We start from the raw sequence: 15,863 nt of genomic DNA, 5'->3' as shown, positions 1-15,863 counted from the left end.
GTGCGGTTTTGCATTGTGATTATTTGATTGACATAGCTTATTTTACTTGACATGTATCAAATATCTTCCTCAGATTATTGGAAGAAATGGTGGTGAGGACACTCTAGCTCATTGGCCTGCTGTATCAGGTTGCAGAACAATTGATGAAGCTTCCCTTGAGGTGTTAAGGTATCTGGACAAAGTCTGGGGCTCCCTCTCTTCATCAGGTGCCTTACCTTGATCTAGTTTTAGTGTTGATACTTTTGTCTGGGCACATACATGCACAGGATATAATGCTTCAGGCAATCCCATTGCTCTTCTTTATATTTCTCATTTTTATTTATGACTAGTCACAACTCCCTCTTTAATGTTTCAATTTAACCACAATCTTGGTCCGTCACATTTCACCTTTAAGTTCTCTGTTGCGTGAATTATGCTGGTATGATTTGATTGTGGTGCTTTCTACATTTTTAAATGGCATTCTCTGGTTCATTGGCGTGAATTATCATTATATTCTTGTTGCTTCAGTTTTACTTAATACTTGACAACTATGAATATTAGCATAATTTGTTCCTAAATATGTCTTGTTGAGTAAGTTCTAGATAGTAGAAATAGAGTGAAAAAATTAGTACAACACAGAACTAGGTATATGTATATGTTGTATGGTCATGTAAGCTTTCATCAAATAAACAATTCCCAAAGGTTAAAACCTCTGATCAGTTTGTGGAAGTTTAGAATCTTTTTAGATGACAAATATCACCTACTTCATATAAGTGAAATATACTGGGAGAAATATGGCAAGAGTTCTTTTTTGTAACAAACAGTTGGAATATATTCCTCAATTTCTAACTCTTACACTAAAGCTGGAGGTTGAAATCTGAATCAAATCATTGAACTCATAAAATGTTTTGAAAAGTAATCTTTTATTAAATTTGAGTCAGGTGTTTGTATCTATGATCTATCTACCCGGGTGCAGGTTATCTGCATTAATAATAAGAGATCCTTACTTTCCTCTTCACGTTATGTACTAGCTTGTTGGTTTTCTCCCTGCCTTGAGCTAGTATATGATGATTCAGGTTGTAAGGGATTAAAAATTTACCTAAAAGGCACATTATGAATTTTCTTTATGCATTGTCATAAATGGGTGCTGGGATGTTGTTAGCTTGTTAAGGTATTTATGCAAATTTGGTAGGAATCTTGGAATATGTGGTTTGTCCCCCGGATGTTTCCAAAAACTCTCCAAGGCCAAGGGTATAGGAAGAATGAGGTGCAACAAGCCATTAGGGAAAAGAAAATAAGGTTCAAGAACTGGCAAGAAGCTAGAGACCAATGATCATATGAGCTACGTAAACAAGCCAAGACTCTCAGTAGTAGAGCAGTAGGAGATGCTAAGAAAAAGCATGTAATGATTAGTATGATAGGCTAGGTACGAAGAGAAAATTATAAATTTTTAAGATAGCGAAAGTCAGGGATCGGAACACTAAAGATAGCGAAAGTCAGGGATCGGAACACTAAAGACTTGATCCATGTCAGATGTATCAAGCACGAAGATGATATAGTTTTAATGCAAGATAAAGTTATCCTAGATATATGGAGGGATTACTTTAAAAACTTACTCAATGGGACAACTACGGAGGAGTTGAGCGTGGGTAGATATGAGATACATGAAGTAAGACATCTATTGTTCCATCGTAGAGCTAGTGAGGATGAAACCGGGGAAGACAGTTGGACCAAATGAGATACCAATTGAGGTATGGAAGTGTCTAGGGGAAGTTGGGTCTAATGGTTGACTAGACTCTTTAATATTTTTCTAGATACTAGGAAAATGCTAGAATCTTGGAGACATAGTATTGTAGTAGATATACAGAACAATCCAAACTATAGAGAGATTAAGCTTATGAGCCATAAGATGAAGCTATGAGAGCGAGTGATCGACTACTGTATCAGAGAACCAATTTGGTTTTATGCCGGGTAGGTTTACAATGAAAGCTATTTTCTTGATTAGACAAACGATAGAGAAATTTAGAGAACAATAAAAGAATGTATATTGTATTTATTGACTTAGAGAAAGCATATGATAGAATGTCTAGAGAATTAATCTAATGGGTATTTAGAAGGAAGCACGTACATCAATGCTACAACGAGATCATTAAAGATATGCATGAAGTTGCAGTAGAACTTCATCAAGGATCGACTTTAATCCCTTACCTCTTAGATTTGGATATGGATGAGCTGACGGGACATATTAGGATGAGGTACCTTGGTGTGTGTTGTTTGCAGATTATATTATCCTGATAGACGAAACTAAAAAAAGTGTAAATAAAAAATTGGATAGATAACATGAAGCTCTTGAGAGCAAATGTTTTAGAATTAGTCGCTCGAAAACGGAATATTTAGCTTGTAACTTTTGTCCTGAATCTAGATGAATGTGTAACTGAATTGAGATTAAAGGTCGAGAAGTCTCAGAGTGTGAAACTTTTCGCTATTTAAGATCTATTATAAAAATGATTGGAGACATTAGAGAGGATGTAGACCATATGATTAAAGCAGGGTGAATGAAATGGAACATGACATCGAACGTCTTATGCGATAGAAGATGATGCGAGATTGAAAGGAAAATGTTATAAGACTATTATTCGACCAACTACGCTTTGTGGTTCGGAGTGTTGGGTTACTACAAGACTACATATGCATAAGACGTCCGGAAGAAATTTGGATGATGCATTTCTTCCATCTATGTATTTCTTCCATCATAACTATTGTTCGACCAACTATGCATTTCTTCCATCATAAGAAATAGATTTTATGGAATAGATTTCCAAGAAACATTTGTCCCGGTGGCCAAACTCAACACTATTCGAGTGTTTTTTCTCTTGCAGCTAACCTGCATTTTTGCATCAACTAGATGTCAAAAAGGCATTTCTCAATGGGAACTTAGAGAGGAAGAGGTGTATATGGATATACATCTTTCAGCGCTAACAACGTGAGCAAACTCAAGAAGTCTTTGGCTCAAACAGTCGCCTCGAGAATGATTTGACAGGTCTGCAAGTTCAGTAATAAAAGAAAGATATATTCAATGTCAGGTTAATCATACTCTATTTGTTAAGTTCTCATCAAATAAGAAAATAGCAGTGTTGATAGTGTATGTAGATGACATCATCTTAACAGGTGATTATGAAGAGGAACTTTCAGAAATGAAGAAACATTTATCTGAGGAACTTGAAATCAAGGATCTCGGATATCTAAAATACTTTCTTGTCATGGAGGTGGCTCGATCTAAGAAAGACATATTTATCTCCCAACGTAAATATGTCCTAGACCTACTCAAAGAGACAGACATGTTGGATATAAACTAGCAGACACTCCGATGGACTCTACCAAGAAGATAGTAACTGAAACAGAAAGTGCACTCGTTTACAAGGGAAGATATCAGTGACTTGTAAGCCGCCTTATCTACCTATAACATACTCGACTAGATATCGGATTCGCGGTTAGTGTTGTAAGCCAATTTATGAACAATCCTAGAGAAATAGAATTTTTTGATACTTGAAAATGACAGCTGGGAAAGGTTTGTTGTATAAAAGAAACAATGACATAAATGTTGAAGTTTTTTTAGATGCAGATTGGGCAGGAAACATAGATAGGCGGTCAACATCTGGATATTGTTCTTATATATGGGGTAATCTTGTGACTTGGAAAAGTAAGAAACGATCTGCAGTTTCAAGAAGTGGTACAGAAGCTGAGCTTAGATCTCTAGCTCTTTGTGTTTGTGAAAGAATCTGGATACAAAGATTTTCTTGAAGAATCGGGAAGAGCTACAGGAAATCCTATCAAGATGTTATGTGACAATCAAGCTGCCATCAGCATTGCAAAGAACCCTGTAGATCATGATAGAACAAAACACATCGAGATAGATTGACATTTTAGTTCAGAAAAAATTAAGAAGGCGATTATAGAATTGATCTATACTTCTACAAAATCGCAAACAACATACATACTCACTAAAGCTCTTCCGAGAACCAGCTTCGAAGAACTAAGTCACAAGCTGTGCATGTGCAATATCTACGCCCAACTTGAGGGGGAGAGGAAACATTTGCGGTTCTGGTTTATAGTTGTCCATTGCATATTATGGTCCATTTGGTTGGAGAGGAATACACGTTTATTTGAGGAGAAAGAGGATTCGGTCTTCGACCTATGGGACAAAGTCAAATTTAGAGTTGCGAGTTGGACGATGTTACAGCCGAAATATGAACATCTCAGTGTCTCAGACTTATACAGGGATTGGAATTTTGTTTTCGATTGATGGTCGTGTTGTAGACGGGTTTTGTTTTTTTATAGCTCTATCTAGACTAAGCGGATTACTTATCCGCTGTTTGTAACAAAAATTTTATTATCATTAATATATTATGTTTCTTATCAAAAAAAAAAAATGATGGAGCAAAGTTAGAAATTTGATACTATTGTAAATATAGAGAGGATTTATAGGGATTATATCAGATTAATTTTGGAATGGTGTTTTTAGGAGATTTGTTATCTAAGATTTAAGTCCTAATTATATGGTGATTAATTTGCATTATTTGTAAAAATATTGTTTTGTTCTCGGTAGAATTCATAATGACGAATATTCTTCTCTCGAATCTACAGAACTCTATCCTTGTGTAACACTTTGACAAGTGTATTTACTTTATGAGTAGGATTCTACCTTTAAAAATAAATGTATATTGCTTACCAGTTCAATGCATATGACGCTTTACTTGACTTTGAAAATAGATAATCCTATTCATCGAATGAGCTTTTAGGGCCTATAGGTTTCTCCCCTTAGTTTCTAAAATTCATTTAATTTTATTGCTGCTTCGACAGACATCTCAATGCTGCAGCAAGTTGCCTTCCTGCCTGCTGCAAACTTTACTCGCTTGGTAACAGCTAGCTCCCTGTTTGCTCGTTTGACGATCAATCTCTCTCCATTTGCTTTTGAACTCCCTTCAGAATATCTTCCTTTTGTGAAGATTCTCAGAGATCTGGGTCTTCAGGACTCTCTTTCTGTTGTTTCTGCGAGGAATCTTCTTTCAGATCTACAAAAATCTTGTGGTTATCAGCGACTAAATCCAAATGAATTGCGTGCTGTTATTGAAATTTTATACTTTTTATGTGATGAGCCAAACAGTTTAGCCATCTCCAACTGGGAATCCGAAGCAATCGTCCCTGATGATGGATGTAGACTTGTCCATGCACATTCATGTGTATTTATTGATCTTCTTGGTTCACAATATGTGAAGCATATCGACACGTCCAGGTTAAGATTTGTTCACCCAGATCTTCCAGAAAGTGTGTGTGTGACCCTTGGTGTGAGAAAGCTCTCTGAGGTCGTCATAGAGGTAATTCAACAAGCCAAAATTAACATCTTGTAGTTTTTCTATTACATAGTGTTTCACCTCATGATATTGGGAAATCGACTCTGTCTGTAGGAATTGGATGATAGTGAAGATTTATGCCCTTTGGAATGTATTGGATCAGTTTCTCTAGCTGTCATCAGGCAAAAGTTGAACAATCAATCGTTTCAGGCTGCACTGTGGAGAGTACTGTCTAGCATAGCAAGATTTTCCTCTGGATTTAGGCCTCCAGTCTTGGAGACTGTCCAAGAATCATTGGAATCTATCGCAGAAAGATTGAAGTTTGTTCGATTCTTATACACTCGTTTCTTGTTACTGCCAAAGTCACTAAACATTACCCTCATTGCAAAGAAATCTGGCATCCCTGAGTGGGAGGATGTATCCAAACACAAGGCTTTATACTTTGTCGATCGGTTCAAAACTTGCTTCTTAATTGCTGAGCCAACAAAATATATTGCCGTTACTGATGTAATTGCTGCTGCTGTAAGTCACATACTGGACTCACCAGTCCCATTACCCATTGGATCTTTGTTCATGTGTCCGGAGTATACTGAGACTGCAGTCCTCGATATCCTGAAATTTTTTCCTCATATAAGGGAGACCGAGTTTCAAGGTGGTAGCAATTTGCTTGGCAAAGAGATACTGCCCCAAGATGCAATTCAAGTGCAATTCAACCCATTAAGACCTTTCTACAAAGGAGAGATAGTGGCCTGGAAATCTTCCGATGGAGAAAGACTGAAGTACGGCAGGGTTCCAGAGAATGTTAGGCCGTCAGTGGGACAAGCACTTTACAGATTCATGCTGGAAACATCACCAGGGATGATTGTGCCCCTTCTTTCTTCAAACATTTTCTCATTCAAGAATATTTCATGCAGCAGTGAATTTTCATCAGCAACTATGCAGGAGAGCGAGCATATGATTCGTGATAAATCAATGCCGGAAACGTCTGGAGGTGTCAGATCAAGGTCCTTCCAGGTATGCGACTGTCTCAGTCGGCGTCCTTTACTTGTTAATGAATTACATAATCTTAGAATATTTTGTAGCATGGTTCGATAAGTTCGATAGATCCTTTCTTGTGAATTCGCCAGAATTTTGATGAGTGATTGAAACCATGGATTTCTAATTTATAGAAGCTGTCAGGGATAGATGTAGCGTGTGTACAACTTATTATATTTTGAAAATTTTATTCTGTTATAAAATTTAAATTTAATATTTGCTGATGTAACTTAAATTACAAGTGTGGTAGAACAAATGGAATTAAATTTTAATGAAGTCATGGTTAATATTGAAGAGAGAGAATTTAGGAATGATTAATATGAGATTTGTTAGATAAAATGAATAGGCTTTAATTATTTACCATCATAGGGTTTGGCCTGTTTAACTGAAGAAGCATTTTCATCTACGCTTAAAATATTAAAATTAGTTATTCTAGTGGCTCTTCTTTTTAAATATGTATGCGTAGATAGATGTTCACTGTGGTTCTGAAAGAGTATGAAACTCTCCTTCATGGATCGGCTCATCATTGTTTGAGATTAGAAGTTACGAGAAGAGCACTTGTTTCCTTCTTAACATGCATTTTTTTTTCCCAATGCAAGTCTCAATCCTCAATTTGTAATTATGGCAATCCACCGTACCATTGTCTGAAAATAATTTCAATTAGTTTGATTTCTTGCCATGAGAAGATGCTGACCAATGTTATAAATGAGCAGCGGCAGCCAGTGCAAGACCTTCAGCATGGCCGGGTATCAGCTGCAGAATTCGTGCAGGCGGTTCATGAAATGCTTTTTGCAGCTGGCATCAATCTCGATATAGAAAAGCAGTCGTTACTGCAAACAGCATTGACACTTCAAGAACAGCTGAAGGAAGCTCGGGCTGAGCTATTGCTGGAACAGGTAACTATATTAAAATTTGTGTTGTGAAATGTGCGCTGACAAAAAATTTACCAATTAAAAGAACGTTCGAAATTGATAAAGATCATTAACTATAATATGTTGTGATGAACAGGAAAAGTCTGAGATGGCTATCAAAGAAGCTGATACAGCAAAAGCAGCATGGTCATGCCGAGTCTGTTTAAATAATGAAGTTGATGTTTCCTTGATTCCCTGTGGTCATGTACTATGTCGACGATGCTCATCTGCAGTTTCGAGGTGTCCTTTCTGTCGTCTCCAAGTTTCAAAAACAATGAGAATATATAGGCCTTGATCACTACTCAATTAGGTTTTTAATTAAGTTATTGATGTATTGTTACATTTGGTCATATGATTGTATGTAAGTAATGTGTTGTTACAAACCAGGACGGATGGTCTTCCTTCCCGAGGTTAGGCTAGTTCGATGAGGCTCGGATACTTAGGCTAGTGTGTGTGTCCCAAGATGGCTCGGATACTTAGGCTAGTGTGTGTTGTAATATATATATATATTACTACACAACTACCATCGCAACAAACCTATTTCATGGCTATTCTTGCTACAGCATTTGCAAAGTTGTTCTTAATCCATGATGCACAAAATATGTGGAATGGAATAATGCCCAAAACACCAGAAATCATGAACCAGTTAACTTGAATCTAAATCTCTCCTCATTTTAATTAAAACCAAACTTAAATCCTTGAATTCTAAATTTCTACGGTTTTCATTATTCCATCAACAAAAAATAAATACAATTGGTGTAATACGTCATATAATATGAATTTTTCTACGAATTACATCCGAATTTATAGCTTCTGCTATGATGTTTCAGGCATCATCCACCTTGTCTTAAAGGATTATGAATCTTCGATTTATTTTTTTAATTCAGAGTTATAGATGGAGCGACATGAAATTCCTAAAAATCTTGAATATATGCATATCATGAGTACAAAATATCACTTGTGATTCTTTGGTCTTGCGTGATCCTCCAGGAGATTCTCTCGCGATGACGTATCAGAAGCCAGCTTTCTCGTTTCCTTCCACTTCTGCCTACGACTCTCATCGCTCCCTGTTGTGCTCAACAACAAGAAGCCTTGGATTTTCCAAGTTCAAGATTTTTTCCAAGAAAGATGATGGCGGTGATAATGGGTCGGCGGAGCAGTTCTTGCAGAACAATTCTATTGCGGATTTCATGAGGTTTAAGAGGGACGGACATTCCCAGTTGCAGACTGCTGTTGTTAGTTACCGCAAGAAGTTCCCTTGGTCCCTTCTTCAGCCCTTTCTGCAGGTCAGTTTTTCATTTTGATTCGGTTTTGGTGTATGGAGATGGCTTCCTTTTCTGTTTTCAAGCGGTTCTTTTGTTTTTGTAGGTGGACTTGGTATCAACTATTCACATTGCGGATAAGGAGTATGTTTTTACCCACTCTAATTCTGGGAACTTTTGGGGGTCCTTTTCCATGTTACTTGTTTGGAATTGTAGTCGAAAAGTTAACTTATCTTATGCATATTCATGATAATTGTTAATATGTTCATTAATCGAGTCAGAAGAACAGGATAAGGTGCTACTGCCTAAAAAGGTTAAGAATGGTGATTGAGAAAGCATTAAGGATGCGTTTATTGGCGGGGATGAGTTTCTTTATTTATATGTGTGAGAGCTGCTTTGCCAGAAGCATGCAACCATACATGTTGAGAAATATTTTCCTGGAATAATATCCCACATATTTTTGTATCAAAATTATGTTCTCCTTCACTTCTCTTCTCTTTGCATCAATTTTATTCTATGAGTGCTCCTAACTAGCATGCTGATTAAAGCTTCAGAGTTGTCTTGCTGTTAAGTTGTGTTTTCGAGCTTCTTTGGTTTTCTTCTTGTCATGTCGTGTTTCCTATTTTGATCTTTTGATTCTATTGGTTTTTCTCCTTGGTTTTGGGTTCCTCGCTCACACCCTCACTTTCTTTTTTCTAATTCTTCATATATCCTGATGTTAGACAAGTGAGATACAATGTTTGTGCTACATTTTCTTGATATACATGGATATATTTAGACAGGGCTTTCTTGTATTTCTTTCTCATCTCCTAAGACATCAAGACACCAACAGCTCAATCATATATCTGCTGCCTGTATGAATTTGCGCTTTACCATTCAGATTCGCCAAACCCTTGAATATCATGGCCTTCACGAGCAGCTTAGGTCAAATGAGTTGTGGAATAAGTAGGAGTTTTGGTTCTCCATTTTCATTTGGAGGCGATTGGTAGCTCGTACAATATTGTCGTCTATTTGTGGATTAAGTATTTTCAGAAATACAAATGAAAGAGAATGTAGAAGTGGGCTACATAGGAGAATGTGTATTAATTTATTTAAATATTATACTCATCCGATTGTTAGTTTTGCTCAACATGTATTTTTTATGAGCTATACTTAATGTTTTTCCGACTATTAGGAACCAACAAAAGGGCATGTTTTGCAGGTACTTTGCAACCCTGCAAAATGTACTTGAGCCGTATGATTGTATTCTTTATGAGATGGTTGCTAGCAGAGAAAGTTTAGAAAGCAGGAGAAAACCTGATTCTAAAAAGAAGCTGAGGGGATCATCTTTTAGGGGATTTAATATCGTTGGATGCATTCAGAGACAGATGTCTAAACTACTTATGCTTGATTTTCAACTAGATTGTCTTGATTATCAACTTGAGAATTGGTATCATGCTGATCTGGACTTTGAGACTTTCAAGTCACTTCAGGTATCATTTTGTCATATATTCGTTCCATTCTTAACACCAATAAACCTTAAACACTACTTCATCCATTGCTACTATTAAGTTTTAATAGCTGGATATTTCATGTACGTTCTTTTTCTACGCTTCAACAAATAAGTTTCCTGTCGAAACTCTTGAATCACATTTGAGAAAATTAGGCGAGCGTAAGATTTTGGGTCGATTTATTTCTACTGCCATGAAATTGTTGTTTACGCTCTTCATTCCGATGTCTGTGATACCATTTAAAAGTTTGAAGCCTTATTGTTGTTACCAATCAATCCATTTCAGCTTGAAAAAGGGGAGAGCTTCATCACATTTGCCAGGGATATGACACTTAGATCCACGAAAGCTATAGTGATGCCTGCTCCCCTTCGAGAAGATCTTGGTCCTTGGAGATCTAAACTTTTATGGGCTTCCAGAGTGATACCGATGCCTCTTGTTGGTCTTCTCATAATTGGAAGTGTGTGCACAGATATGGGAAGTGAAGCAGAAGAAAATCTTGAATTTAAAGCCCTGTCCAGGCTTGACTTCAGTGCAGCAATGAAAGTTTTCCTTGCAAAGAGGCTTACATCTGAGTGAGTATTTTGACTTTTGAAATATACGCTTTTCTATTTTATCTGTTGAACTTCTAGCATGTTCTTTATTGTTTTGGAAATTATTTTGTTCACTTAGTTATGAAAGTAATGAAAGCTTGATGTACATATGTATGTATATATATCTTTGTGTTGTGTGTGGTGTATCTATGCTATACTACATGTTTAATGAACGCATCATTTATTTTTTGGTCTATTTTGTCTGTCACCAATTAAATCTACCAAAATTGCCATTATTCGAATTATCTAGATGGAGTTTTAGTTTAGATATAATTTTTATATATTGTTATTCGAATTCAATAAAAGATTCTTTATAAAAACTATTCCTAGTTTTGATCTTTATGTTATGATTGAGCCTATAGACGAAAATGATTTAGACGAGACAATTTGTAGGGCATACGAGCCACACACCCAATGTATATACTATGTAGCTAGTATATACATGTACGTGTGTTTTTATGCGTGTGTAAGTGGCTGTATGCATATATATGTGTATCCATATATTATTTATTAATGTGCACGTAACTATGAATACATATATAATGAGTGTTACATATTTATATTTTTTGTAGTTCCATTATTGGTAAAAAAAGCACCCAAAAGTGGCACCTGTTGCTTTGCCTTTAGTTTTCAGCTTTGAATACTTAATTTTAGAGATTAACAAGCAGAAGCTCTTTTGCAGATAATTTTGTTTCTATTCATTTTGGTCCTTAAAGATTGTTCAAGTTCTTATTAACGTCTATTGTTGTGTCCAAAGGCCATAATTGCAGAAGCCATTACACATGAGCCAGTCAAGGAGTTGAAATGAAGTGTTTATGCATTTTGCGTGTAAAAATGAGACGGTACTGTTAATTGAATCACTGTCTTGTACAAGTCTGCAGCACGAGCTGTTGACATGCTATAACTTCACAAAACTTGTGCAATGTGTATTTTACCATCATAACATAGATGACAGTGTGGATGAATGGTGAAATTTTATAGCGACGTATCTATTCATTCAACTCTTTTGTGATGGTAGATAACTTTATACCACTACTCTCTGTAGGTTCTCACAGGTTACAGCTGATGTGGAAGAGAGATCTGTTATTATTGGCGAGAGAAACAGAGCCGCTACAGAAGCACTTGATAGAGCAATTAATGTCGGACATAAAAAGATTGCAATACTATATGGGGCTGGACACATGCCAGATTTGGGACGACGCCTCCGAGAAGAATTTGACCTCGTTCCTGCCCAGGTGCATTGGGTAACAGCATGGTCGATTAGAAATAAAAATATCACCAGTGATTCTTTTCCTTTCTTGAGAACATTAGCTGAAATCTCTGGTTGGCCTTTAAACCGATACCAGACTCTTGCATTGCTCATCTTTTCTTCAGTCCTTGCCTTGGATCTCTGGTTCTGGGAACTCTTTTTTGGTACAACAGTAGATTGGATTTCACATGTTGCTGCAGACTTGTTTCGACATGTTGACGCCACTCCATTTATGTAATGGCGTGTATATATATAGCAATATATATATATATATATATATATATTGCAATTGCATCATTTTATTTAATTTGTTGATTTTATCTCGAATTAAAATCAAACTAATGGGATACGATTACAATAATAAAATTAAAATGCCTAATATTTATTTGATTTTTAATTAGATTAAACTTTGAATTTTTATGCATCGTGTTCTTAAGTACATATGATATAGTTAATATAAATTAATTTAATTGCATATGAAGTTCATAAAATTTATACAGGATGTGATTTATGAAAATATCATATGTTTGAGGAATGTATTGTTTTCGTGATAATTGTCAGTGAGACCGATATTATTTTGTCCGTATGTTTTTCTTATTATTGTTTCCTTCATGGGATTGCCCGAGAGTCTCCTCATCTGGAATTATCGAAATAGAATTAGATGGACTGCTTGAATCGGGACGAGGGCCAAGGTTCTGCCTCGGTCCACCACCGGAGGGAATCCCTAAGGGGAGGATCTCCGTATTGAGTTCTCTTTTGTGGTCCGGCCCCCAGAGAGAAGTAGGAAAAACGGGGCACATTCGTCCATCAAATATATAGCCGAAACAGGCCGTAAACGGAAGTGAGTCGAAAGGCTTCCGTTTCCATTCTTAGTTAAAGGACGACTGGAAAAGGGGTTTCACCCGATTTTTTCAGTTTCTTTGAGTGTTTTCTTTGTTATATCTCATTTTCCTTCATATAAACCGAAAGCGCCAGAGTATGCAAGTACACCACCTCTTTTTCTAATATATACCACCATATCTGCCCATGTTCAAAATAAAATTATGGATATAATGGGACATTGAGATCAAGATAAATGGAGATGGATGGCCAAAATTTGAAGACTTGTAATGAATAATTACTATAGTATACTAAGTTATTATCACTTCTTTTTTTTTACTCCATCAAGATAACAAATTGGCAAGTTCGGTATTGTTGTATTCGACTTAGAAGTTTAGTCATTGTAGTTGCAAATCCTTTGCTTTGCTTGTATAATACATACATGCATGGATACCTTATATGTATATACTAAGGTCATCTCCAACCCAAAAATCTATTTTGGTGTAAATTCTGCATTAAAATAGTGCGATTTCTGCACCAAATACAACGTCCATCTCCAACCTATTTACTTCAAATCTTACTCTAAAAAGTATATTCTTAGAATATTCTTTTTTTATTTGATTTATTTAATTATTTTAAATATATTATTGAATATATTATTATTTAAAAATATCTAATTATTAAAATAATATATTATTATTATATAAATAATATTTACAATTTTTAATATTAATATTTATAATTAAAAAAACAAAAAAAAATAAAAAAAAATAGAGAGCTCTGCGCCAATTTGGCGCAGAGGAGAAATGGAGCTGCGCTATTTTTAAAATAGCGCCATTTTGGTGCAAGGGTTGGAGATGCCCTAAGTGTATGATTTTGGGAATATCTCGAGTCTTGAAATAGTATAATGTATTTTGAGCATCAACAAACAAAGAAATCTAGAACGTAATTAAAATCAAGATGGAGTTTAATGCATTTAAAACACTAAGTGGGGTGTATTCAATCCAGAGTTTTGATGACTTTTTCAAATGATAGACTTTTATAGATTTGATAGATTTGTATTGAACTTTACAGAATCTCACAGATTTATAAACCTATTTATGTGGATTCATGTAGACTTTTTTGTAAGATTTTTTTGGACTTATGTAAATTTTTTTATATGATTTTATAAATTTTGTACTTAATTATAACATATTATTTTTTATTAATTTTTTGAACCAAAAATTAATTGACATATATAACATGTTCAGTTTGAAATAATTTTTCAATATTTATGTTTATAAATTAATTTACTTATTTAAAAGTTAAATCATTTAATCCTTACATGTATATATATGTGGGTTTGTATGCATGTTTGTAAATTTTTTAAAATACATCAATTGATTAATCTATAACCTTGTTTTTGAATTGAAAATATACATGTGAAAAAAATATTATTTAGCATTGTGTGGATATAATTTTGTATAAAAATATCATATCTTACATATTAATTAAAAATACTAAAAAGAATTTAAAAAATAATGATTGTTGCGAGGTTATTCAATTATTAAGAATTGAGCGACATTTTTTTGGATCATCTTTTATTATTATTGAATATTACATTAATTTGTATAAATCATAAATTAAAAATCACAAAATAAATTCTAGAATTCAAAATTTTCTATGATATTAAAATAAAAAATTATTAAATGAACAATCAGCCAAAAAATGAAAATTTTGAAAAAGAAAGATGAAAATATATATAGAGATACACTTCGAAAATTTGAGAGAGTGATAGAGATAGATGAGAGGAGAGAATATGAGAAGAGATGTGATGTGAAACGACATAGAAAAATAAATAGCTTGTATATGAGTTATAAGTTTTAAAAATCCATCCAAATATTTGGGTTGAACCAAATACAATTTTTGACAATTTATAGTTGTAACTTAGACTTTAATGTTTGTATGTTAATGAATTCCATGAAATTATTAAAAGTCTATTGAAAATTTGAATACATATAGACTTTTATAGAGTTTTTAAAAATAAATGTTGAATATCACTTGATTTTTTAAAACTATATGAAAGTCTATTTTGAATACCACTAGACTTCTATAGAGTATATAAAAGTCTTAATTGAATACATCTAAACTTATAAAATCAACAAAAGTCATTAAATCTCCTGCATTGAATACACCCTCTAAGAAATGCACTGCACGGTGAAATAAAGTTTATTCTTTTAAATTTAAAGAGAACAAACAAGACCAAATAATTGAGATAATTGTTTCATAGGTAATTATCAAATCATCATTCATGCTTTGACAAATACATATTTTTCTTCTTGATAAAATTCTTGCATATATACAAACTTATTCAAAAGATTTATCATATTTTTAATTATAATTTTCAAAAATAAATATTCAAAAATCTCTATATAAATATTTAAATACATATAATTATTTTAACAAATATCTTCAGATATCTCTTATTGTCTCCAATAAAACATATGATATTTTCCAATTTTAGTCCTATCTTAATAATTTATTTTTTAAAAGAAACATTTAAGTCAATTTGTAGTGTTTTTGTTAAATATATACGATGAAAGACAAATTTTACGATTCAAAATGAAAACTTTACCCCCACATTTTTATATTTTATATAATAAATATAATTCAATTTTAATTATTGCATAAACTCTATCTAATAGATGACTCAACATTAAATATATTTTGTTGATTATTTGTATTTTCAATAATATTAATAAAATTTGTTATTAAAATTTCAATTTCTAATTCTATCTTTAATCGCATCACAAAGACTTTTATAAGACACTTTCACGGGTCATTTCGTGAGACCGATCTTCAATCCGACCCGATCTATATAAAATATTATTTTTTTATGCTAAAAATATTTATTTTTCACTCTAAATATAGATCGTCGACCCATTTCATAGAAAATAGATTATGTGAGAAATTCTCACAAGAAACCTACTCGATCCCATTAGAATTTTGAAAAGTTCAAAACTAAACGTATCATACTTCGGAATAAATATTATAAATGTATTTAATAACATTTAAAATAAAAATACTCCACTAAATACATTTCATGTCTTGATCTCCTAAGAAAATAGAACTTGTATTTATGTAGTGGTATTTATATCTAGTGCGAAGCACAAATCAAGAAATTGAGGCTAGAACTAG

The 15,863-nt window shown here is 33.9% G+C and overlaps 2 protein-coding genes across 4 annotated transcripts in view; both read left to right on the top strand.

Moving 5' to 3' along the window:
- Positions 1–7,835, top strand: part of LOC140984130 (uncharacterized) — a 31,957-nt gene extending 24,122 nt beyond the window's left edge. For 2 of the 3 annotated variants that reach the window (XM_073451347.1, XM_073451365.1), the window contains exons 9-13: positions 74–206; positions 4,840–5,354; positions 5,445–6,344; positions 7,052–7,261; positions 7,374–7,835. In XM_073451347.1, the coding sequence (XP_073307448.1) occupies positions 74–206; positions 4,840–5,354; positions 5,445–6,344; positions 7,052–7,261; positions 7,374–7,571 (1,956 nt within the window). In that variant the 3' untranslated portion in view covers positions 7,572–7,835. The remainder of the gene's footprint in view (positions 1–73; positions 207–4,839; positions 5,355–5,444; positions 6,345–7,051; positions 7,262–7,373) is intronic. The other variant, XM_073451356.1, reaches the window with a different exon arrangement.
- A 399-nt stretch (positions 7,836–8,234) lies between these two features.
- LOC140984142 (uncharacterized) lies at positions 8,235–12,118 on the top strand. The gene is made up of 5 exons (XM_073451373.1): positions 8,235–8,562; positions 8,645–8,682; positions 9,740–10,010; positions 10,314–10,600; positions 11,664–12,118. Exons 1-5 carry the CDS (start codon positions 8,281–8,283, stop codon positions 12,103–12,105), a joined length of 1,320 nt encoding a protein of 439 aa, XP_073307474.1. The 5' UTR covers positions 8,235–8,280; the 3' UTR covers positions 12,106–12,118.
- The last annotated feature ends 3,745 nt before the right edge of the window (positions 12,119–15,863 follow it).

Source organism: Primulina huaijiensis, chromosome 1 (genome assembly GCF_012295235.1).
Source record: "Primulina huaijiensis isolate GDHJ02 chromosome 1, ASM1229523v2, whole genome shotgun sequence".
Taxonomy (NCBI): Eukaryota; Viridiplantae; Streptophyta; class Magnoliopsida; order Lamiales; family Gesneriaceae; genus Primulina; species Primulina huaijiensis.
The sequence above is the reverse complement of the archived record's forward strand: the minus strand, read 5'-3'. Positions and strand labels throughout refer to the sequence as shown.